At 39.9% G+C, this 25,354-nt stretch overlaps 1 protein-coding gene and 1 pseudogene across 3 annotated transcripts in view; one reads left to right on the plus strand and one right to left on the minus strand.

Annotated features, from left to right (window-relative positions):
• The window catches only part of PHKB (phosphorylase kinase regulatory subunit beta), a 227,564-nt gene that overhangs the window by 80,484 nt on the left and 121,726 nt on the right, over positions 1–25,354 (plus strand). For all 3 annotated transcript variants that reach the window (XM_025371409.1, XM_025371407.1, XM_025371408.1), the window contains one exon: positions 2,957–3,072. In XM_025371409.1, coding sequence (XP_025227194.1) covers positions 2,957–3,072 — 116 coding nt within the window. The remainder of the gene's footprint in view (positions 1–2,956; positions 3,073–25,354) is intronic.
• Positions 21,926–23,760, minus strand: LOC112614653 (annotated as a pseudogene).

Genomic DNA, 25,354 nt, shown 5'->3' on the forward strand with positions numbered 1-25,354 from the left:
TGGTTTGCTTCACCCATTAGCTCGTCATTTACATTAGGTATTTCTCCTAATGCAATCCCTCCCCCATCCTCCCACCACACAACAGGCCCCAGTGTGTGATGTTCCCCGCCCTGTGTCCAAGTGTTCTCATTGTTCAATTCCCACCTATCAGTGAGAACATGCAGTGTTTGGTTTTCTCTCCTTGCGATAGTTTACTCAGAATGATGGTTTCCGGCTTCATCCATGTCCTTACAAAGGACATGAACTCATTCTTTTTTTTTGGCTGCATAGTATTCCACGATGTGTATGTGCCACATTTTCTTAATCCAGTCTATCACTGATGGACATCTGGATTGGTTCCAAGTCTTTGCTATTGAATAGTGCTGCAATAAACATATATGTGCATGTGTCTTTATGGTAGCATGATTTATAATCCTTGGGTATATACCCAGTAATGGGATTGCTGGGTCAAATGGTATTTCTAGTTCTAGATCCTTGAGGGATCACTACACTGTCTTCCACAATGATTGAACTAGTTTACACTCCCATCAACAGTGTAAAAGCATTCCTATTTCTCCACATCCTCTCCAGCATCTGTTGTTTCCTGACTTTTTAATGCTCCCCATTCTAACTGGTGTGAGATGGTATCTCATTGTGGTTTTGATTTGCATTTCTCTGATAACCAGTGATGATGAGCGTTTTTTTCATGTATCTGTTGGCTACATAAATGTCTTCTTTTGAAAAGTGTCTGTTCATATCCTTTACCCACTTTTTGATGGGGTTGTTTGATTTTTTTCTTGTAAATTTGTTTAACTTCTTTGTAGATTCTGGGTATTAGCCCTTTGTCAGATGGGTAGATTGCAAAAATTTTCTCCCATTCTGTAGGTTGCCTGTTCACTCTGATGGTAGTTTCTTTTGCTGTGCAGAAGCTCTTTAGTTGAATTAGATCCCATTTGTCAATTTTGGCTTTTGTTGCCATTGCTTTTAGTGTTTTAGTCATGAAGTCCTTGCCCAAGCCTATTGTCCTGAATGGTATTGCCTAGGTTTTCTTCTAGGGTTTTTATGGTTTTAGGTCTAACATTTAAGTCTTTAATCCATCTTGAATTAATTTTTATATAAGGAATAAGGAAGGATTTCTCTTCTCAAGGAGTATCTTTGTGGTGTTCTCTGTATTTCCTGAATTTGAATGTTGGCCTGCCTTGCTAGGTGGGGGCTCCTGGATAAATTCCTGAAGAGTGTTTTCTACTTGGTTCCATTCTCCACATCATTTTCAGATACACCAATCAAACGTAGATTTGGTCTTTTCACATAGTTCCATATTTCTTGGAGGCTTTGTTCATTTCTTTTTACTCTTTTTTCTCTAAACTTCTCACTTCATTTCATTCATTTGATCTTCAGTCACTTATACCCTTTCTTCCACTTGATTGAATTGGCTACTGAAGCTTGTGCATGTGTCATGTAGTTCTTGTTCCATGGTTTTCAGCTCCATCAGGTCATTTAAGGTCTTCTCTACACTGTTTATTCTAGTGAGCCATTCATCTAATCTTTTTAGCTTCCTTGCAATGGCTTCAAACATCCTCCTTTAGCTCGGAGAAGTTTGTTATTACCAACTTTCTGAAGCCTACTTCTGTCAAATCATCAAAGTCATTCTCCATCCAGCTTTGTTCCATTGCTGGTGAGTTGCTGCGATCCTTTGGAGGAGAAGGGGCACTCTGGTTTTTAGAATTTTCAGCTTTTCTGCTCTGGTTTCTCCCCATCTTTGTGGTTTTATCTACCTTTGGTCTTTGATGATGGTGACCTACAGATGGGGTTTTGGATTGGATGTCCTTTTCATTGATGTTGATGCTATTCGTTTCTGTTTGTTAGTTTTCCTTCTGTCAGTCAGGTCCTTCAGCTGCAGGTCTGTTGGAGTTTGCTGGAGGTCCATTCCAGACGCTGTTTCCCTTGGTATCACTAGTGGAGGCTGCAGAACAGCAAATATTGCAGAACAGCAAATATTGTGGCCCAATCCTTCTTTGGAAGCTTCCTGTCACAGGGGCACCCGGCTGTATGAGGTGTCAGTCGGCCCATACTGGGCAGTGTCTCCAAGTTAGGCTATGGGGGCTCAGAGACCCACTTGAGGAGGCAGTCTGTCTGTTCTCAGAGGACAAACACTGTGCTAGGAGAACCACTGCTCTCTCTGAACAGAGAGAGTTTAAGTCAGAGACGTTTAAGTCTGTAGAAGTTTCTGCTTCCTTTTGTTCAGCTACACCATGCCCCCAGAGGTGGAGTCTACAGAGGCAGGGGGCCTCCTTGAGCTGTGGTGGGCTCCACCTGGAGCTTCCTGGCTGCTTTATTTACCTACTCAAGCTTCCGCAATGGCAGACTCCCTTCCCCAGCTGGGCTTGCTTCCTTGCAGTTCGATCTCGGACTGCTGTGCTAGCGGTGAGCAAGGCTCCATGGCCGTGGGACCGCTGAGCCAGGCACAGGCATCTCTTGGTGTGCCGTTTGCTAAGACCATTGGAAAAGCGCAGTATTTAGGTGATAGTGTCCCAATTTTCCCTGTACAGTCTGTCACGGCTTCCCTTGGCTAGGAGAGGGAAATCTTCTGACTGCTTGTGCTTCCCGGGTGAGGCGATACCCCACCCTGCTTCAGCTCGCCCTCCATAGGCTGCACCCACTGTCCAACCAGTCCCAGTGAGATGAACCAGGTACCTAAGTTGGAAATGCAGAAATCGCCCATCTTCTGCATTCATCACACTGGGAGCTGCAAACTGGAGCTGTTCCTATTTAGCCATCTTGGAATGGACCCCTAATTTTTGTATTTTTTAGTAGAGATGGGTTTCTGCATGTTGGTCATGCTGGTCTCAAACTGCCAACTTCATGTGATCCGTCTGCCTCAGCCTCCCAAAGTGCTGAGATTACAGGCGTGAGCCACCGCACCCAGCCTATGTCCTGTTATTGAGTATGTCCTTATGTTTCATTTCTTTTCTTTTAGGTCTCTTTTATTCAAAACCTTGTATTCTGTGTGGAAAGAGTTTACCGTGTGCCTGACTTTGGTATCTGGGAAAGAGGAAGCAAATATAATAATGGCAGCACAGAGCTACATTCGAGGTAATTTGCTGATTTCTGAGATTTTTTTTTTAAATTAAATGTGTGGAATTTGAATATGGAAAAATACTGACGCATTAGATTGGAACTGTGATTTATATGTTAATTTGCGGCAATTTTTTTTCTACCTATGATGCAGATGGAAGTCACTTAAAATTAACACAAAAGAGCCCATTCTCAGTGCCCATAAACAGATGCAAGACAGGAGTAGGCGTCTTTCCCAACCTGCCAAGGTGTCAGTACCTGCATATCAGCCTTCATCATTAATCCACAGCTTGGCCTTTCTGCTCAACCAAGTCATTTTCTTTTTCCTCTTTGAAATTACCTCATTTGAAATGTCAAGTACATTAAAATTTTCAAACACCAGTTGTATATGCACTGAATATAAAATTTCCTTCCATGTTATAGAACTGATTTTTATCTTGACCACAGATTCTTACACTGTTCACGTAAAACTTAACATTCATTGTCATCTGTAAGATCTGTGATCAACATCTTGAGCTGTGGTTTAGTGCGTTTGAATAAGCAACAATAGCTAATAACTGATATTAGTAGTTTATGAATTTCTTTTAATCCTTAGGGTTAAGGAAATAACTTTAGTGACTGATTGTACCTTTCCTAAATCCTAATTTTATGCCAAGGAGATCATATTTTAATAACAATATAGTTCAATAAGTCCTATCCATGTTGCACTAAAAGATGTATGAATTTAAGCTAAAAGTTATTACTGTAGGTTAGTTTGGATTATTGAGACTTAAATGAAGTAAAGAAACAGTCTAGAGGCCACGCATGGTGACTCACTCACGCCTGTAATCCCAGCACTTTGGGAGGCTGAGGCAGGAGGATCACAAGATCAGGAGTTCGAGACCAGCCTGGCCAACATGGTGAAACCCCATCTTTACTAAAAATACAAAAAGTAGCTGGGCATGGTGGTGCATGCCTGTATTCCCAGCAACTGGGTAGGCTGAGGCAGGAGAATGGCTTGAACCCAGGAGACAGAGGTTGCAGTGAACCAAGATCATGCCACTGTACTCCTGCCTGCATGACAGAGCGAGACCCCGTTAAAAAAAAAAAGAAAAAGAAAAAGAAAAAAGAAACACTCTAGAAAACACTGGTTAAGAGGAATCCAAAGTGGTCTATATTTTTTGATAGACTAATCACACACACAAAAATAAGTTCATATAAGATATTTAGTAAACTAAAAACTGGCTCCAGATCACTAGCTATATAACTCTCAGCAAGTTATGTGACCTTCTTATGATTCAGTTTTCTCATCTGTAAAATAAAGATGATAATTCTACTTTATTTCATTGTTGTAATAATCGTTGTCATTGTTGTAGTAGTGTATATAAAGCATTTGAATACCTAGCATAAGTAAGCACTAGAATGCTAGTGTACTTACACATTTAAGAACATTTTAATAAAAAATATTTGAATTAAAGGGACTTTAAGATTAATCCTTAACTAACATAGAAACATTTTTCTATAGGTTTTGTGATTCATGTGAGGAATTTTTACAGTATAGACCAGAATAGTATCAATCAATGAAAAAGTCAGTGAAGTAGAGGAATAATTTGTGGTAAAGTTCATTTCAGACATTAAACAGATTCTGGCAAATACTAAAATTAGATAGATGATGTTATAATTCAGCCCTCATCCAAATTAAGTGCTCAGCATTCCAGATTATCACTCAAATAATAAGAAATTGGATCTAATTAGATACGATGATTTTTAAAATTTACCTTTTCAGTACGTATGATTATCAGATCTCTTCCTTCTTTTTTAATAAGTTTTAATATATCAGTCTGACCCTGTTGCCATTATTTTCAGTGTGAAATACTTAGACTAGAAGTTTTTCTGTTTATAAAAACTATAGCAGGCCAGGAGCAGTGGCTCACATCTATAATCCCAACACTTTGGGAGGCTGAGGCGGACAGATCACCTGAGGTTGGGAGTTTGAGACCAGCCTGACCAGCATGGTGACACCCCGTCTCTACTTAAAAAAAATACAAAAATTCGCCTGGCAGTGTGGCATGCGCCTGTAATCACAACTACTTGGGAGGCTGAGGCAGGAGAATCTCTTGAACCTGGGAGGCAGAGTCTGTAGTGAGCTGAGATCGCACCACTGCACTCCAGCCTGGGTGACAGAATGAGACTGCATCTCAAAAATAAAAATAAAAACAAAAGTAAACTGTAGTAAACTCAGAAAGAACCTTAAATAAGAGTTACTACTGACCCTAGAAAGTAAGGGTGTTAGAAGGTGCCTGGTGACAAAACAGGCTCCAACTTGTATTCCTATAACTGAGGTGCCAGTCTTTAAATTGATTCATTAAGGTTTTTGTTTGAAGGCTTGAAAAATCATTATGTGATGTTCTTTGCCATCTTTTGCATGCAAAATTAATCTTAATTGTAGTCGGCCGATTTTGTTCAAATGGATGAGAGATGAAGTATGTCATTTAAGTTTGGATGATGGGTTTTATACTTTATTTGACATTGACCTTGTAATTGTCCATAGTATAACACTTTAAAATTCCCAAAAAGAACTTTAACCTTAATTTTTTATCTGAAAGTTTCCAAGGTCAGGTCTTCTGTTTTGAATCTATCACCTCTGATGTCCAAAGGATACATTTTGAAACTGCAGGAGAATTGAGCTCCATGTGCTCACGGAGGCAGTGACGGCTATGGTAGTGGGCGGCCAGTATCTTTCTGCACTTAGGCCTATGTAGTGGAATGTAGGATCAAGTCACACCTCTTAATCTGTCTCTGCCGTAGGATACCCCAGAACTATTTGGGGTTTATTGGATCTATTCTTTACTGCTTAATGCAGTATCCTTGTTATATCCTGAAGCTGTTCTCATAATTTCAGACAGCTTGAATTAATACATAGTAATACTTACCATAAGTACTTACACTTCCCTTCATAGCCTGACACTTTCTCTACCACTCTCCTTTCTCTGTGCTATACAGTCATCTGTACCAGGAGTCAGAGAGAGAACAGAGCATAATCTGAGTGTTGCCTTGGTGCTCACTAGGGCCTCAGTTGAAGTGACTGACTCTTCCTTTCCTTGCCACGTTGAGTACATCCCTTCTAAGTTGCACCTCGTATCAAAGAAGATTTCGACCCCTGGGCCCCAAAAGACGCACATGTACTCTTCTGAAGTCAGAGGCTATCTCTTCAGCATCCATGTCCAGCTGTCCTTTAATAATTGCAATCTGTGACACTGAACAGTTATGGAATATGTTTAGGCCAGGCCAGGAACCTTACTGCATTTTATATAGGAGGAAACAAATGTTTAGAAGACTTTGGGGTACCCCACACCTTACATCATATAACTCAATGGGTGGTAGAACCAGAACTGGATTCCATGTCATTGGCCCACAACTCCAAAATCATTTTTACTATGTCACATTGTATTTCAAAGTCATAAAAAGTTTCTCTAAAGTGTGAAAGTACTGCATGGTGTAAACGCTCTATAAAATTGTGATAAGTTTCAAGGATGATATCGTAGCTTAGTAATCAGTATAGCTTGATTCGGCTTAATGCTTTGGTGAGACCCTGTTTGCCCTCCCATTTCAACCCCAGATTGGCTAGTACCCTTTTAATTCAAATTCTTGAATTGTTTAGTATTCTTAGATAAACCCCAGAATTTTTTTGTTAAGAATACTCTCCTTACATTGATCAAAACCTCATTCTAACAGCAGCCTCACCCTTTCCAGGGCTTCAGTTAAGGGTCTATTGCTCTGATCTCACTATGATTATCTTGAAATGTTTCCTAAGTAACCATTCCCTGTTCTTCTGAGTTTTCTGTTTGCTTTTCCTCAAATAACACACCCCTTTCAATTTTTCCTAAGGTGTCTGGAGCTATATTGGATAATGTTCTTCTTTTTTCCTGTTAAGTCTCTAAGTCTTTTAATGCATGCCCATACTTTCTTAAATTCTATATTATCATATTTAATTCCACTTTCCTCCATATATCATTTTGGTACCTATTTATTATAGCAGTAATTCTGAGTCTCCAGAGTTGTACATCAGAGAAGTCCTCTCAATCTCTACAAATTTAATGCAAATATTTTAATCTTTAAATTTCTCCATCCTCATTAATGTAAGGTTATTTCTACTCCTTGGGCTACCTTTAAACCTGTACCTGTGTGTTTTGAAGAAGAGATGAGTCTTTGTTACAAAATGTGAATTGAATTCCAAACCCTAATTTTGATTTTTTTTGGCTACTGGGAAACAAAAAGGAAAACTGTACTTAATAATTTACTAATGTGCATATGTGTCCAAATGTACAGAAATAAACTCCTAAGTAGAACTTTGTGTTTAACAGCATAATTTCCTGTTTCACTTTGTTAAGTCTTGTGTTTGTGATATATAGAGGACTACAGAAGCAAAAGGAATTGAAGTCTGATTTTTTTTAGCTTTTTAATTATACTTAAAAGTTCGGGGGTACATGTGCAAAATGTGCAGGTTTGTTACATAGGTACACATGTGCCATGGTGGTTTGCTGTACCCATCAACCCATCATCTACATTAGGTATTTCTCCTAATGCTATCCCTCCCCTAGCCCCCCACCCTCTGACAGGCCCCGGTGTGTGATGTTCCCCTCCCTGTGTCCATGTATTCTCATTGTTCAACTCCCCCTTATGACTGAGAACATGTGGTGTTTGGTTTTCTGTTCTTGTGTTAGTTTGCTGAGAATGATGGTTTCCTGCTTCATCCATGTCCCTACAATGGACATGAACTCGTCCTGTTCTATGGCTGCATAGTATTCCATGGTGTATATGTGCCACATTTTCTTTATCCAGTAGTCTATCATTGATGGGCATTTGGGTCGGTTGCAAGTCCTTGCTATTGTGAACAGTGCTGCAATAAACATATGTGTGCATGTGTCTTTATAGTAGAATGATTTATAATCCATAGGGTATATACCCAGTAAAGGGATTACTGGGTCAAATGGTGTTTCTCATTCTAGAACCTTGAAGAATCGCCACACTGTCTTCCACAATGGTTGAACTAATTTACACTCCCACCAACAGTGGACAAGCATTCCTATTTTTCCACATCCTGTCCAGCATCTGTTGTTTTCTGACTTTTTAATGCTCCCCATTCTAACTGGTGTGAGAAGGTATCTCATTGTGGTTTTGATTTGCATTTCTCTAAAGACCAGTGATGATGAGCTTTTTTCATATGTTTGTTGGACGCATAAATGTCTTCTTTTAAAAAGCGTCTGTTCATACCCTTTGCCCACCTTTTGATGGGGTTGTTTTTTTCTTGTGAATTTGTTTAAGTTCTTTGTAGATTTTGCATATTAGCCCTTTATCAGATGGTTAGATTGCAAAAATTTTCTCCCACTTTGGCTTTTGGCTTTTGTTGCCATTGCTTGTGATGTTTTAGTCATGAAGTCTTTGCCAATGCCTATGTCCTGAATGGTATTGCCTAGGTTTTCTTCTAGAGTTTTTATGTTTTTTTTTTTTGGAAATGGAGTCTTACTCTGTCACCCAGGCTAGAGTGCAGTGGCGCAATCTAGGCTCACTGCAAGCTCTGCCTTCCGGGTTCACGCCATTCTCCTGCCTCAGCCTTCCAAGTAGCTGGGACTACAGGCACCCGCCACCATGTCTGGCTAATTTTTTGTATTTTTTAGTAGAGACGGGGTTTCACAGTGTTAGCCAGGATGGTCTTGATCTCCTGACCTCTGATCCACCCACCTCGGCCTCCCAAAGTGCTGGGATTACAGGTGTCAGCCACTGTACCTGGCCAGTTTTAGGTCTTACATTTAAGTCTTTAATCCATCTTGAGTTAATTTTTGTATAAGGTTTAAGGAAGGGGTCCAGTTTCAGTTTTCTGCATATGGCTAGCCAGTTTTCCCAACACCATTTATTCAATAGGGAGTCCTTTACCCGTGGCTTGTTTTTGTCAGCTTTGTCAAATATCAGATGGTTGTAGATATGTAGTGTTATTTCTGAGGCCTCTGTTCTGTTCCATTGGTCTATATCTTTGTTTTGGTACCAGTACCATGCTGTTTGGGTTACTGTAGTCTTGTAGTATAGTTGGAAGTCACGTAGCCTGATGCCTCCAGCTTTGTTCTTTTTGCTTAGGATTTTCTTGGCTATGCAGGCTCTTTTTTGGTTCCATATGAACTTTAAAGTAGTTTTTTCTAATTCTGTGAGGAAAGTCAATGGTAGCTTGATGGGGATAATATTGAATCTATAAATTACTTTGGGCAGTATGGCCATTTTCATGATATTGATTCTCCCTATGCATGAGCATGGAATGTTTTTCCATTTGGTTGTGTCCTCTCTTATTTCTTGAGCAGTGGTTTGTAGTTCTGCTTGAAGAGGTCCTTCACATCCCTTGTAAGTTCTATTCCTAGGTATTTAATCAGCAACTAGGATTGCAATCCCTGCTTTTTTTTTTCCCCCCCCTAGAAATTGTGAATTGTAGTTCACTCATGATTTGGCTCTCTCTTTGTCTATTATTGGTGTATAGGAATGTTTGTGATTTTTGCACGTTGATTTTATATCCTGAGACTTTGCTGAAGTTGCTTATCAGCTTACGGAGATTTTGAGCTGAGACTATGGGGTTTTCTAAATATACAATCATGTCATCTCCAAACAGAGACAATTTGACTTCCTTCATTACTATTTGAATACGCTTTTTTTTTTCTCTTGCCTGATTGCCCTGACTAGAACTTCCAATACTATGTTGAATAGGAGTGGTGAGAGAGGGCATCCTTGTCTTGTGCCGATTTTCAAGGGGAGTGTTTCCAGTTTTTGCCCATTCAGTATGATATTGACTGTGGGTTTGTCATAAATAGCTCTTCTTATGTTGAGATACATTCAATCAATACCCATTTTATTGAGAGTTTTTATCATGAAGGCGTGTTGAATTTCATCAAAGGCCTTTTCTGCATCTATTGAGATAATCATGTGGTTTTTGACATTGGTTCTGTTTATGTGATTGATTTGTGTATGTTGAACCAGCCTTGCGTCCCAGGGATAAAGCTGCCTTGACCGTGGTAGATAAGCTTTTTGATGTACTGTTGGATTCAGTTTGCCACTATTTTATTGAGGATTTTCACATTGATACTCATCAGGCATACTGGCCTGAAATCTTTTTTTGTGGTGTCTCTGCCAGGTTTTATTATCAGGATGATGCTGCCCTCATAAAATGAGTTAGGGAGGAATCCCTCTTTTTCTATTGTTTGTAATAGTTTCAGAAGGAATGGTACCAGCTCCTCTTTGTACCTCTGGTAGAATTCAGCTGTGAATTCATCTGGTTCTGGGCTTTTTTTGGTTGGCAGGCTATTAATTACTGCTTCAATTTCAGAAGTTGTTATTGGTCTATTCAGGGATTTGACTTCTTCCTGGTTTAGTCTTGGGAGGGTATATGTGTCTAGGAATTTCTCCATTTTTTTCTAGATTTTCTACTTTATTTGCATAGAGGTATTTATACTATTCTCTGATGGTAATTTGTATTTCTGTGGGTTCAGTGGTGATATCTCTTTATTATTTTTTATTGTGTCTATTTGATTCTTCTCTCTTTTCTTCTTTATTAGTCTGGCTAGTGGTCTATTTTGTTAATCTTTTCAAAAACCCAGCTCTTGGATTCATTGATTTTTTTGAAAGGTTTGTGTGTGTGTGTCTCTATCTCCTTCAGTTCGCCTCTGATCTTATTTATTTCTTGTCTTCTGGTAGCTTTTGAATTTGTTTGTTCTTGCTTCTCTACTTCTTTTAATTGTGATGTTAGGGTGTCGAATTTAGATCTTTCCCACTTTCTCCTTTGGGCATTTAGTGCTATAAATTTCCTTCTGCACACTGCTTTAGCTATGTCCCAGAGATTCTGGTACATTTGTCTTTGTTCTCAGTGGTTTCAAAGAACGTCTTTATTTCTGCCTTCATTTTGTTATGTACCCAGTAGTCATTCAGGAGCAGGTTGTTCAGTTTCCATGTAGTTGTGTGGTTTTGAGTCAGTTTCTTAATCCTGAGTTCTAATTTGATTGCACTGTGGTTTGAGAGATAGTTTGTTATGATTTCTGTTCTTTTGCATTTGCTGAGGAGTATTTTACTTCCAATTATGTGGTCAATTTTAGAATAAGTGTGATGTGTTGCTGAGAAGAATGTATATTCTGTTGATTTGGGGTGTAGAGTTCTGTCTATTAGGTCCGCTTGGTCCAGAGCTAAGTTCAAGTCCTGAATATCCTTGTTAATTTTCTGTCTCGTTATCTGTCTAATATTGACAGTCGGGTGTTAAAGTCTTCCACTATTATTGTGTGGGAGTGTAAGTCTCTTTGTAGGTCTCTCACAACTTGCTTTATAAATCTGGGTGCTCCTGTATTGGGTGCATATGTATTTAGGATAGTTAGCTGTTCTTGTTGCATTGATCCCTTTACCATTATGTAATGGCCTTCTTTGTATTTTTTGACCTTTGTTGATTTAAAATCTGTTTTGTCAGACACTAGGATTGCAACCCTGTTTTTTTGGTGTGTTTTTTTTTTTTTTTTTTTTTTTTTTTCCATTTGCTTGGTAAATACTCCTCCATCCCTTTATTTTGAGCCTATGTGTCTTTGCACATGAGATGGATCTCCTGAATACAGCACACTGCTGAGTCTTGAGTCTTTATCCAATTTTCCAGTCTGTGTTTTTTAATTGGGGCATTTAGCCCATTTACATTTAAGGTTAATATTGTTATGTGTGAATTTGATCCTGTCATTATGATGTTAGCTGGTTATTTTGCCCGTTAGTTGATGCAGTTTCTTCATAGTGTCGATGGTCTTTACCATTTGACATGTTTTTGCAGTGGCTGGTACCAGTTTTTCCTTTCCATATTTAGTGCTTCCTTCAGGAGCTCTTGTAAGGCAGACCTGGTGGTGACAAAGTCTCTCAGCATTTGCTTGTCTATAAAGGATTTTATTTCTCCTTCGCTTATGAAGCTTAGTTTGGCTGGATATGAAATTCTGGATTTAAAATTCTTTTCTTTAAGAATGTTGAGGCCCTGGTGGCTCACACCTGTAATCCCAGCACTTTGGGAGGCCAGGGCAGGTGGATCATGAGGTCAGGAGTTCGACACCAGCCTGGCCAAGATGATGATACCTTGTCTCTACTAAAAATACAATAATTAGCCGGGCATGGTGGCAGGCGCCTATAATCCCAGCCACTCGGGAGGCTGAGGCAGAGGATTGCTTGAACCCATTGAAATCAGGAGGTGGAGGTTTCAGTGAACTGAGATTGTGCCACTGCGACAGAGCAAGACCCCGTCTCAAAAACAAAAACAAAACAAAAAAACACAAAAATAAAACAAAGAATGTTGAATATCGGTCCCCACTCTCTTCCGGCTTGTAGGGTTTCTGTAGAGAGATCTGCTGTTAGTCTGATGGGCTTCCCTTTGTGGGTAACCCAGTCTTTCTCTCTGGCTGCCCTTAACATTTTTTCCTTCATTTCAATCTTGGTGAGTCTGACGATTATGTGTCTGGGGGTTGTTCTTCTCAAGGAGTATCTTTGTGGTGTTCTCTGTATTTCCTGAATTTGAATGTTGGCCTGTCTTGCTAGGTTGGGGAAGTTCTCCTGGATAATATCTTGAAGAGTGTTTTCCAGCCTGGTTCCATTCTCCCCATCGCTTTCAGGTATACCAGCTAAACATAGGTTTGGTCTTTTCACATAGTCCCATATTTCTTGGAGGCTTTGTTCATTCCTTTTCATTGTTTTTCCTCTAATCTTGTCTTCTCACTTTATTTCATTAAATTGATCTTCAGTCTCTGATATCCTTTCTTCTGCTTGATTGATTCAGCTATTGATACTTGTGTATGTGTAATGAAGTTCTTGTGCTGTGTTTTTCAGTTTTGTCAGGTAATTTATGTTCTTCTGTAAGCTGGTTATTCTAGTTAGCAATTCGTCTAACCTTTTTTCAAAGTTCTTAGCTTCCTTGCATTGGGTTAGAACATGCTCCTTTAGCTTGGAGGACTTTGTTATTACCCACCTTCTGAAACCTACTTCTGTAGGTTCATCAGACTCATTCTCCATCCAGTTTTGTTCCCTTGCTGGCAAGGAGTTGTGATCCTTTGGAGGAGAAGAGGCGAATGGTGTTTGGAATTTTCAGCCTTTTGGACTGGTTTCTCCCCATGTTCGTGGATTTATCTACCTTTAGTCTTTGATGTTGGTTACCTTCGGATGGGGTTTCTGAGTGGACATCCTTTTTGTTGATATTGATGCTATTCCCTTCTGTTTGCTAGTTTTGCTTCTAACAGTCAGGCCCCTCTAACACAGGTCTGCTGGACTTTGCTGGAGGTTCACTCCAGACCCTGTTTGCATGGGTATCACCAGCAGAGGCTGCAGAACAGCAAAGATTGCCACCTGTTTCTTCCTCTGGAAGCTCTGTCCCAGAGGGGCACCCACCAGATGCCAGCTGGAGCTCTCCTGTATGAGATGTCTGTCGGCCCCTGCTGGGAGATGTCTCCCAATCAGGAGACACAAGGGTCAGGAACCCACTTGAGGAGGCAGTCTGACCCTTAGCAGAGCTCGAATGCTGTGCTGGGAGGCCTGCTGGTCTCTTCAGAGCTGGCAGGAAGGGACATTTAAGTCTGCTGAAACTGTGCCCACAGCTGCCCCTTCCCCCAGGTGCTCTGTCCCAGGGAGATGGAAGTTTTATCTATAAGCCCCTGACTGCGGCTGCTGCCTTTTTTTCAGAGATGTCCTACCCAGAGAGGAGGAATCTAGAGAGGTAGTCTGACTACAGCGGCTTTGCTGAGCTGTGGTGGGCTCCGCCCAGTTGGAACTTCCCCATGGCTTTGTTTACACTGTGAGGGGAAAACCACCTACTGAAGCCTCAGTAATTAATGGTGGATGCCCCTTTCCCCACCAAGCTGGAGCGTCCCAGGTCGACTTCAGACTGCTGTACTGGCAATGAGAATTTCACACCAGTGGATCTTAGCTTGCTGGGCTCCATGGGGGTGGGATCTGCTGAGCTAGACCACTTGGTGGCCTGGCTTCAGCCCCCTTTCCAGGGGAGTGAACGGTTCTGTTTCCCTGGCATTCCAGGTGCCACTGAGGTATGAAAAAAGCTGCTGCAGCTAGCTCACTGTCTTCCCAAATGGCTAGCCAGTTTTGTGCTTGAAACCCAGGGCCCTGGTGGCACCCAAGGGAATCTCCTGGTCTGTGCGTTGCAACGACTGTGGAAAAAGCTTAGTATCTGGGCCAGAGTGTACCATTCCTCACGGCGTAGTCCCTCATGGCTTCCTTTGGCTAGGGGAGGGAGTTCCCTGACGCCTTGCATTACCCGAGAGATGACGCCCCACCCTGCTTCAGCTTGCTCTCAGTGGGCTGCACCCACTGTCTAACCAGTCCCAGTGAGATAAGCCAGATACTTCAGTTAAAAATGCAGAAATCACCCGCCTTCTGCTTTGGTCTTGCTGGGAATTGCAGACCAGAGCTGTTCCTATTTGGCCATCTTGCCAGACTTCTGACTTTTTTAGCTTTTTAAAGTGGTTTTATGTTCTATTCTCTTGGCTTTTCTAATAAAGAAAGCCATCACTAAAATATCAGATAAATAACAATCATAGCACCACTTTACTCAGTTTAAGAAGCTTTCAGTGACCCTTTTATTCCATTTGGTGCTTATTACTTAAAGTAATGACTTAGTCTTCTTAAGTCATTTTTTATATTTTCGTCATGGAACTATGATAGAAGCTACCGTCCAACCATTCTGCTTCATTTTATGTATCTTTGCCATACTGAACAAACTATAGTACTGTGAAGTCCTTGTTCTTCTAGGAAATATGATTGGGTAGCTCAGGGATTTAAAACAGTGTTAATGAGCAGAAGATTGTGAATTTAGTTCTCATGCCTGCCAGTTACTTTTGTGAATTACATGGTAGGTGTGAAATTAAATAGTCAGACCTATCTTTTCTATAACAGCTTCGATTTATGCAACAAATCACTATCTCTCAAACAAATGTTGCTTTATTTTAGCTCTCTTCAGTGAATATTAGAATAAAGATGTTAAGGTACCATCTTGCAATAATCAAATCAGCAAATGTTCTGTTGATATTAGTCATCTACTATTAATATGTTCAATAGCTAATAATAGAATAATTTAGTTTCCTGAGAGTATCTTGTACCCTTAAAATATTTTTAAATTCTTACAACAATATATATTGCCAACAATAGAAATTGCCATTAAAATGTAAGATCATGTTATGATTGTGGTTGGATTTCTAAATAGCTTGCTGTTGCCAGATATTTGAATAACTAGTGGATAATAAATTAACATATTTGTGAATTTTACTCTAGTTCAGGTACAGTATTTGTTTCTTTTTGTTTTTTGTTTGTTTTTGTTTTTTGTTTTTTTGAAACAGAGTCTCACTCTGTTGCTCTGGCTAGAGTGCAGTGGTGCGATCTTGGCTCACTGCAACCTCTGCCCCCGGGTTCAAGCAAGTCTCTTCTCTAGTCTGGGATTACAGGCATGTGCTACCAAGCCTGGATAATTTTTGTGTTTTTAATATAGACAGGGTTTTGCCATGTTGGCCAGGCTGGTCTTGAGCTCCTGACCTCAAGTGATCTCGTCCACCTCGGCCTCCCAAAGTGCTGGGATTACAGGCATGAGCCACCGTGCCCAGCCTTGTTTCTTTTAAAATGCCACATTTAAGTGACAATTTCCAAATTCATCCCATAGCTGTTTTTTTGTACCATTAAAGACAGAACCTTGGGCTGGCTACATTGTGTTTCTAAGTACTGAATTTCATGTGTGTTTGCCTTTTGAATAAGTTATTTTCTCTTTACATTTCAAAATATTGTAAATATTTAATAAAATATGTACCTCATACTGTAGGAGGAATTTTTCTGGTATTACTGGGTTAACTGAATGTAAATTTTTGTGCATTGGGGCCTAAAGGAGCTCCTGGGTCATCAGGAACACATTCTTAAGGAAGAAAGCCAGTTAACAATGAATGTTTTTACACAAACAGTCCAAATATACAACCCCAAGGGACTTTTCTAACCCTTAGGGTCTAAGGCTCTGAAATTCTTGTTCAGATACTATGGTAATTTGGTTAGTATTTTACAGTATGCAAAATTATGATTGGCCTAATTGTTCTGGGTACTTGGTAGAGTTTGCAATCTGACTTAGATTTTTTTTCCAGTTACCTATTGTTGCAAATAATAACCCAAATTGTTGAAAATAAACCCAAACTTAGAGGCGTAAAACAACAATAATCTTTTATTATTATTGTCTTACATTATTATTTATTATTAAGATGGTAGACTGAGTTAAGCTGGGCAGTTTGTGTGCTCAGGGTCTCTAATGTGTTTGTCATCATTGTGACTGGCGCTGGGCTTATCTTGAATGCTTTGTCACTTGGGTATCTGAGTGTTGACTAAGACCTTGGCAGGGCCTGTCCCCTGGAAGGCCTATGTGAAGTTTTTCCATATAGGCTTTCTCACAGCATGGTGGCTGGGTTCCAAGGCCCAGAATCCAAGGCAGAGAGTTAGGTGGGAGCTGTTTTCTTATCTGTGACCTAGGCTCAGAAGTCATGCAGTGTAAATTCCGCCACATCCTATTTGTTGGAGTCACTAAGACCAGTCTGTATTCTAGCAGGGGATATTAGACTCCACCTCTTGATGGGGAGGAGTGTCAAAGAATTTCAGACATGCTTTAAACCACCACAGGTCCTTCACTTGGATTTTATTCCTTTAGGTTCCAGCCCTTGTTATTTCTCTCTAAAATAACTTTGGACCTGCAAAGAGCCTGCTGCCATTAGTATGCTAGCAGTACATGTGAATTGTCATGAAATTTGTTTAACCTGTGGAAGCATCAAGTACTTCCTTCACTGGCAGGGAACCTTCACTGGCAGTGATATGCTAGGCTGCAGATTAGATTCATTAGGATACTATCTTAAATCCAGATTATTGGCTCAATTGCTCTTGAAAGTCAGGGTAAATTGGTCAGCATATATTCTAGTAGGGTACAAAGTTTTCACCAAAGAGCAGAAGTAAGGATGGATTTTAAAGCTGCTCTGAGCTTGTTTCCTCATCTTAAAAGTAGAGGGGATTAACAAAATAAGTGTAACACTTGCATAGGTTCTTGTACTTATACATTGAAAACTACAAAGAAATGTTAAGAGATATTAAAGAAGACCTAAATAAATGGAAAGACATCCTATGTTTATGTAATCTATGTAAAAAATCCAACTGTCTTTTTTGCAGAAATTGATGAGCTTCACATGGAAAGGTAAGGGAACCAGACTAGCCAAAACAACATCGAAAAAGAACAAGATTGGACTCACACTTTTCAATTTCAAAACTTACTACAAAGCTACAATAATTAAAATAGTGTGGTTCTGGCATAAGGACAAGGAGATCGGGGAAATAGAAATAAGAGTACAGAAATAAACCCACACATCTGTAGTCAATCGATTTTCACAAATGTGCAAAGACAATTCAGGGGAAAAGGATAGTTGTCAACAAATAGTGCTAGGACAACTGGATGTCCACATGCAGAGGAATGAATCTGACCCCTGTTTCACACCATATACAAAAATTAATATGAAATAGATCAAAGACCTATATGTAAGAGTTAAAACTGTAGAATTCTTTTTTACTCCAAAAATATATACATTTATTTTATATCAATGGAAAAGTAATAATACAATATGATAGAGATGGAAAGATAGAAGGTATATTTTATGGGAAGATTTTTGCAAATATGTATATATGGGATAAGGAAAAGGAAAATGGGATGAGCTGGGATGTTGGAAGGTGCTCGTTCAGTGTTCAACTGAAAACAAGTGATTTAAAAACATGATCCACAGTGGTTGTCTTAGTTTAAGGTGCCACATGTTCATTCTTTTGCCAAGAAATTTACTTATTTTTGGAAAGAACCTGAGGATTTAATCCAAATTCTGCAGACATTTTGGGAAAATTGTTCTCAGTGGAACACTTAAGGAAATGAAAGAAAAGGAAGAGTCAAATGGGCCTATGGAGATTTGAATCTTCAGTAACTGGACGGGTAGCTGGGTGGACCCATTCCAGATGGGCCTGGGCATCATTCTACAGTTGTGATTTTCTTGTAAACCACCGTGACTCTTACTGGCTTGGATTAAAGAGGTTGCTCTGTTTTCACTGAAGCCTTCTGGCTGTTATCACAACTCTGAGTTCTTCCCAAAGTGGGAAGTGATGTCTTTTCCAAATATCATGAGGCAGTTTTCAATGAGAAATTGTACAAGAGAAACCTTTTTTTTGAATTCTCTTTTTTAAAATCAGAGTCATCACACTGGACTTTTTGTGAATTCATTTTCTAGTGTTGAGCTGCAGGAAGTAGACAGCTGAAGAATGCTTGGGGCTATACATGCTGATAAATGATAGGCTATTATCTGATTGGATGAGGAATGTTCAATGTGTACACTCCAAAAAGGTATCTCAAGAGAACAACACTGGCTTTTGGCAGCTGGTCTAAAAGCCTCTGGATAGCAATTATTTTCTCCTATTCGTTCCCTTGATGAATACACTAAGCCATTCATCATAGAGATTGGATGAAAATATACTTCCTTGGATATTCTTTCATTTAAGAATGATGTTTCCAGAAGAATAGACTCATTGTCCAAGTTCACTTTATCTTCAGAATTTAGTTTCTCCTTTAGGGCTCGATATGATTTTATATTTGCCGATTTTCTGAAGATACCCTCTGTTGAGTGGCCCTTTTTGGTTGATTTTAAAAGGCATATCCAGAGAGGGGTGGGTATGTTGTCATTCTCACAAACATCTGTGAGAGAAGCTCCAAAGAGCTGGGCCAGCTTTAAGGCTGGTAGAGTCGTGCACAGATTGTCCTGGCAAGTGTTAGAACCCTGCCAAAAGAAGGGCTCCTGAAAGGTGGAAGGAGAGGTGGAGTTCCCTGTCCCTGTGGCGGGAGTATAGTGGCTTGGGGATGGCTTATTTTAATTCTGTGAGAATGCATGCCCAGCGAGTGGACATGGGGCCTTTTTCATGCCAGAAGTGACCCACAGCTGGTAATCTTCAGAGCCCAAAATGTGGCCATGAAGCTCGCCATGGGCCAGCCCAAGAGAAAGGACCTCCCAGTAGAGATGTGGCCATTCCCCACTTTGTCCACATAGCTAGCTGTCCACAGGTTATTCAGCAATATTTTGTTTTTTATCTTAAAGGATTTCCTGCACTTGGTAGACAAAAGCAACAAATTGCTGAACAAAAAGAGATGTAGCTTCTGCCTCCTCCAGCCTATTTTGAGTTGAGAATCAGCAGGGTGAGATCAGCACCCTCCAGTGATGTGGTTTTGTCACTGTGGGTGTCCATCTTGGAAAAAGGACTTTGCCTTAGTTAAAAATACATTATTGCTTAAAAATGCTAACAGTCATCTGAGCCTTCAGTGAGTTGTAAATTTTTGCTTATGGAAGGTCTTGCCTCAGTCTTGTTGGCTGCTGACTGATCAGGCTGGTGGTTGCTGAAGATTGGAATGACTGTGACAATTTCTCAAAATAAGACAACAGTGAAGTTTGCCACATTGAATGACTCTTCCTTTCACAATAGATTTCTCTGTAACATATGATGCTGTTTGATAGCATTTTATCTGCATTAGAACTTCTCTCAAAATCGGAGTCAGTCCTCTCAAACCCTGCCACTGCTTTATCGGCTAAATATATGAAGTATTCTAAATCCTTTGTTGTCAACTCATTAATATTCACAGCTCTTTACCAGGAGTAAATTTCATCTCAAGAACCACTTTCTTTTCTCATCCGTAAGAATTAATTCCTCATCCATTCAAGTTTTATCATGAGGTTACAGGAATTTAGTCTCATTTTAGGGTCCACTTCTAATTCTGGTTCTTTTGGTATTTCCACCACATCTGCTCGCTCTTATTCCATTGAAGTCTTGAACTCCTCACACTTATCCATGACAGTTGGAATCAGCTTCTTCCAAACTCCTGTTAATACTGACATTTTGACTTCCTCTCATGAATCTTGAATGTTCTTAGTGGCATCTAGAATGGTGAGTCCTTCCCAGATTTTCAATTTACTTTGCTCAAATCCATCAGAGGAATCACTATCTATGGCACCTATTGCCTTGCAAGACATTTCTTAAATAATAAGGCTTGAAAGTAAGATTACTCCTTGAGCCATGGACTGCAGGATGAATGTTGTGTTAGCAGAAATGAAAACATTAATCTCCTTGTGCATCTCCATTAGAGCTCTTGGATGACCAGGTATATTGTCAGTAAGTAGTAATATTTTCAAGGGAATCATTTTTTTCTGAGCATTAGGTCTTATCAGTGGGCTTAAAATATTCAGGAAACCATGCTGTAAACAGATGTGCTGTCATTCAGACTTTGTTTTTCCATTTCTAGAGCACAGAGTAGGTTTACCATTCTTTTCAAATATTTGAACCCTACTTTCTTTTTTACTTTTTGTTTTTTAAATTGTATTTCTATTTAGGGATAGAAATGGCTTTTGGTTACATGAATGAATTTTATAGTGGGGAAGTCTGGGCGTTAAGGGTACCCATCACCCAAATAATGTACATTGTACTCAGTAGGTAATTATTTATCCCTCAACGCCCTCCCACCCTCCCGCCTTCTGAGCCTCCAGTGTCCACTATACCACTCTGTATGTCTTTGTGTACCCTTCGTTTAGCTCCCACTTATAAGGGAGAACATATGGTATTTGGTTTTTCATTCCTGAGATACTTCACTTAGGATAAGGCCCCCAATTGCATCCAAGTTGCTGCAAAAGATATTATTTCATTCTTTTTTTTTTTTTTTTGGCTGAATAGCACTCCATGGTATGTGTGTGTATATGTGTGTGTGTGTGTGTGTGTGTGTGTGTGTGTGTATGTCACATTTTTCAAAATCCACTTATGGGTTGATAGGCACTTAAGTTGATTCCACATCTTTATAATTTTGAAATGTGCTGTGATAAACATACACATGCAGGTATCTTTCTTATATGATGACTTTTTTTCCTTTGGGAGATACCCAGTAGTGGGATTGCTGGATCGAATGGTAGATCTACTTTTAGTTCTTGGAGAAATTTCCATACTGTCTTTCATAAATATTGTACTTTCATTCCCATCAATAGCATATAAATGTTCCCTTTTCACTGCATCCACACCAACATCTGTTGTTTTTTGACTTTTTAATAATGGCCATTCTGGCTTTGGCAAGGAGGTGTCTCACTGTGGTTTTGATATGCATTTCCCTGATGGTTACTGACATTAGTGGCATTTTTTTCATGTTGGTTGGCCATTTGTATATCTTTTGAGAAATGTCTGTTCTTGTCATTTGCCCACTTTTTAATGGGATTGTTCCTTTCTTGCTGATTTGCTTGAGTTCCTTATGGACACTGTAGATACCCTGTAGCAGGATTGCTGGATCCAGTGGTAGTTTAGTTACATGTCATTTATTTCTTTTTGTTACATTTGCTTTTGGGGTCTTAGTCATAAGTTCTTTGCCTAGGCCAATGTCCAGAAGAGTTTTCCCAGGTTTTCTTCTAGAATTTTTATGATTTCAGGTTTTAGACTTATGTTTTTAATCCATCTTGAGTTAATTTTTGTATATAGAGAAAGATAGGGATCCAGTTTCATTCTTTGCATGTTGTTGTTCAGTTTTCCCAGCACCATTTATCGAATAGAGTGTTCTTTCCCCAGTGTGCGATTTTATGTGCTTTTCTAAAGATGAGTTGGTTTTAGGTATTTGGCTTTTTTCTGGGCTGTTTATTCTGTTACATTGGTCTGTGTGTCTTTTTTTTTTTTTTTTTTCCAGGAGATGGTGAGTTTTATTTTGTCTTGGCTGGATAGAGGTTTGATTTGCTCTCGAATGTTCCAGGGTGGAGAGAAAGTAGGAGAAAGCCCAGGATGTTGAGGTCTATTCAGCGTTATCTTCTCTCTTGTTTTCATTTTCACCATCAATGGAGACAGTAGCATACTTGCTTGCAGAACTGAACTTGGAAGCTGGATTTTCCTCAGGTTTCTTTGGCTCAGGTACAGATCTGGACTCTTGATCCTTTTTGCCATCTTTCGTGTCTGACTCCATCCAGTGGTCTTTGTTCCCTCTGTCTCCTGGACCATGGCTAGAGTTCCCAGTTTGGCTTTTGGGACATTCATCCCATCTGCTTTGTTTCATTCTTTCCTCAGATAGTTGAGCTGGAGCAACTTTTCCCCCAACATTTGTAGGGATTGCTGCTCTGTGTCTGAGCTCTGAAATCGAGTAGGAGGGTTAGAACTTCACTTCACCCAAGTGTTCTCCTTTGGTGGACGGGCTGGCATTACCTTTAGGGGCTGATCAGGTTTGGAAGGTTTAGAAGCTGGAGAGTGACAGTCTTCCTGCTTATTGAGTGTTTCATTTTCTAGAAACTTCTCACTCTCCTTCATGCATTTCTGCTGGATGTGACAGAGGTCCCAGTCTGTGATGACTCACTTCCTGTCCTCAACCGTTCCTGTTCCTGAGTTTCTTCACTTCGCCAGCTTGGGTGTCTCTCCCGAAGCCATCGTTCTAGTTTTGGCTCATCCAGCTGACGCTGCAACTTCTCGTGTTCCTTCTGTAGCCATTCTTCTACTTCTCTTTCTCTAGCAGCTGTGTCAGTGGGCTTTGTCCCTCCAAAGATAGGAGCAGCTCGACTGAACTGGGAGGTACTAGTAGAGGAATCATCTTCCTTAGGAGTACTCTGAGGCTTTAGATTCAGTTTGGGTCTTTTGGGGGGACCTCTATCATCACGCCTGTAATCATCCCAAGGGTAATCATCCCTGGAGCTCCACAACCAATCATCCTGTCTGTTGGATCAGTCTTCATAGCGGTCCCCACCTCCTGTGTAGTCATCTTCCCTGCAGTACCCACTGCCAAATGCTTTTCTGCCATTGCCTATCTGGGAATCATAACCTCTATCATAATCTCTGCCGCCTTGGTCATCCCAGAGATCCCGGCCACCATATCGATCCATATCCCTGGGTGGGCCTTCCTGATACTTATTACGATACCCGTCCGAATCATAACGATCTCAATACTTGTCTCCTGAGCTGTCATCACCTCTTCTAGGTGAGTAGTCACCAAAGCTGTCTGTGGCAGGACGAGCCCTCCAGTCTGTATCTGTTTTGTCACAATCCCAATTTCTGTCACAGCCAAAAGAACGATCGCCCCTGTCTTTATCCTGTGCTTGATTAGCAATGTCCACTCGAATTATCTTGTTACCTAGAGACTCTTCATTGAGACTCAGGGCACTGAACAGGGAATCCAGGTCCTCAAATTCAGCATAACCAAACCTTTCAAATTATCTGGATTGCTGGGTTCATGTGTTAAACGCACTGCACTGATATTTAATCCTCTAAAGAATTCCTTAATGGACTCTTCTGTCACATCATAGGGTAGGTTCCCTAGAAAAGCAGTGTAGGGTAGCAATTTGGGAAGATGGCTCCAGTTGATATTGGGTTCCCAAGCAGCCCGTGAAGCAGTGAGAAGGATGGAACGGTCAACTGGAGGTGCCCTATACACATCTTTATCATTACTGTTACCTCCTTCCAGGTCATCTGTTTCATCAGCCCAGCTGACTGGCTTAGAAACATAGGTGCTTCCTCTACCAGTCCCCCCATCCTCAGCCAGAAAGTCTGTGAGGGAGATAGTCTTCCCCTTCTTATTATTCTTTTTTGCTTAGTTCTTGAAGGTCAATAATAGATCACACTGGAAACTGGTATTGTTGAGGCCGCCATGTTGGGAGAGGCTTTGTGTGTCTATTTTTGTACTGTTTTAGTTACTATAGCCTTGTAGTGTTTAAGTCAGGTAATGTGATGCCTCCAGATTTCTTCTTTTTGCTTTGGATTACTTTGACTACTCAGAATGGTTTTTGGTTGCATATGAACCTTAGGATTTTTTTTTTCTAATTCTGTGAAAAATGACCTGTGAAAAAATAATTAGTATTTTGAGAGGAGTTGCATTGAATCTATAGATTGATTTGGGCACTATTGTCAGTTTCACAATATTGATTCTTCCAATCCCTGAGCATGGCATGTTTTTCCATTGTGTCATCTTTGATTTCTTTCATCACTGTTTTGTAGTTCTTTTTTTTCTTCGCAACTATTGTAAATGGGATTGAGTTATTGATGTGATTCTCAGCCTGTTCATTATTGATACATAGCAGTGCTATGGATTTATGTACTTTGATTTTGTAACCTGAGACATTACTGAATTTATAAAATCTAGGAGTCCTTTGGAGGAGTCTTTAGAGTTTTCTAGGTATAAAAATCATATTAGTAAACAGAGATAGTTTGACTTCCTGTTTTTCAGTTTACATGCCCTTTATTTCTTTCTTTTGCCTGATTGCTCTGGCTAGGACTTCCAGTGCTATGTTGAAGAGAAGTGATGAAAGCAGGCATTCTTGTCTTGTTCTAGTTCTTAGGAGAAATGCTTTCAACTTCTCCCTATTCAGTATGGTGTTGGCCGTGGATTTGTCTTATTTGGGCTTTTGTAATTTTAAGGTATATTTCTTCTATGCCTAGTTTGTTCAGGGTTTTTATCATGAAGGGATGCTGGATTTTATTGAATGCTTTTTCTGCATCTTTTAAAATAATCATATGGTTTCTGTTTTTAATTCTGTTTATGTGACGAATCAATTTATTGATTTGCATTTGTTGAACCATCCTTGTATCCGGGGGATGAAGCCCAGTTGATCAGGGTGAATTATCTTTTCAATGTGCTGTTGGATTCAGTTTGCTAGTATTTTATTGAGGCTTTTTGCATCTGTATTCATTAGGAATGTTGGTCTGTAGTCCTTTTTTGTTGTTATGTCCTTTCCTTGCTTTGGTATCAGGGTGATACCAACTTTGTAGAATGAGTGAGGGAGGATTCCCTCTTGCTCTGTCTTTTGGAATAGCTTCACTAGGATTGGTACCAGTTCTTTGAAATTTCTGGTAGAATTCAGCTGTGACTATGTCTGATCCTAGGCTTTATCTTGTTGGGAGATGTTTTGTTACTAATTCAATCTGACGCCTTATTACTGATCAGCTCAAGATTTCTTTATCTTCTTGATTCAATCTTAGGAGGCTGTGTGTTTCTAGGAATCTTCCATTTCCTGTAGATTTTCTAGCTTGTGCACATAGAAGTGTTCATAGTAGTCTTGCATGATCTTTTGTATTTCTGCGGTATCAGTTATAATTGCTGCATTTTCATTTCTGATTCAACTGGTTTGAATCTTCTCTCTTCTTTTGTTGATTAGCTAGTGGTCTGTCATTTTTGTTTATGTTTTCAAAGAACCAACCTGTTGTTTCATTGATCCTTTGTATTGTCTTTTGGTTTCATTTTCGTTTA

This window comes from Theropithecus gelada, chromosome 20 (assembly GCF_003255815.1).
Source record: "Theropithecus gelada isolate Dixy chromosome 20, Tgel_1.0, whole genome shotgun sequence".
Taxonomy (NCBI): Eukaryota; Metazoa; Chordata; class Mammalia; order Primates; family Cercopithecidae; genus Theropithecus; species Theropithecus gelada.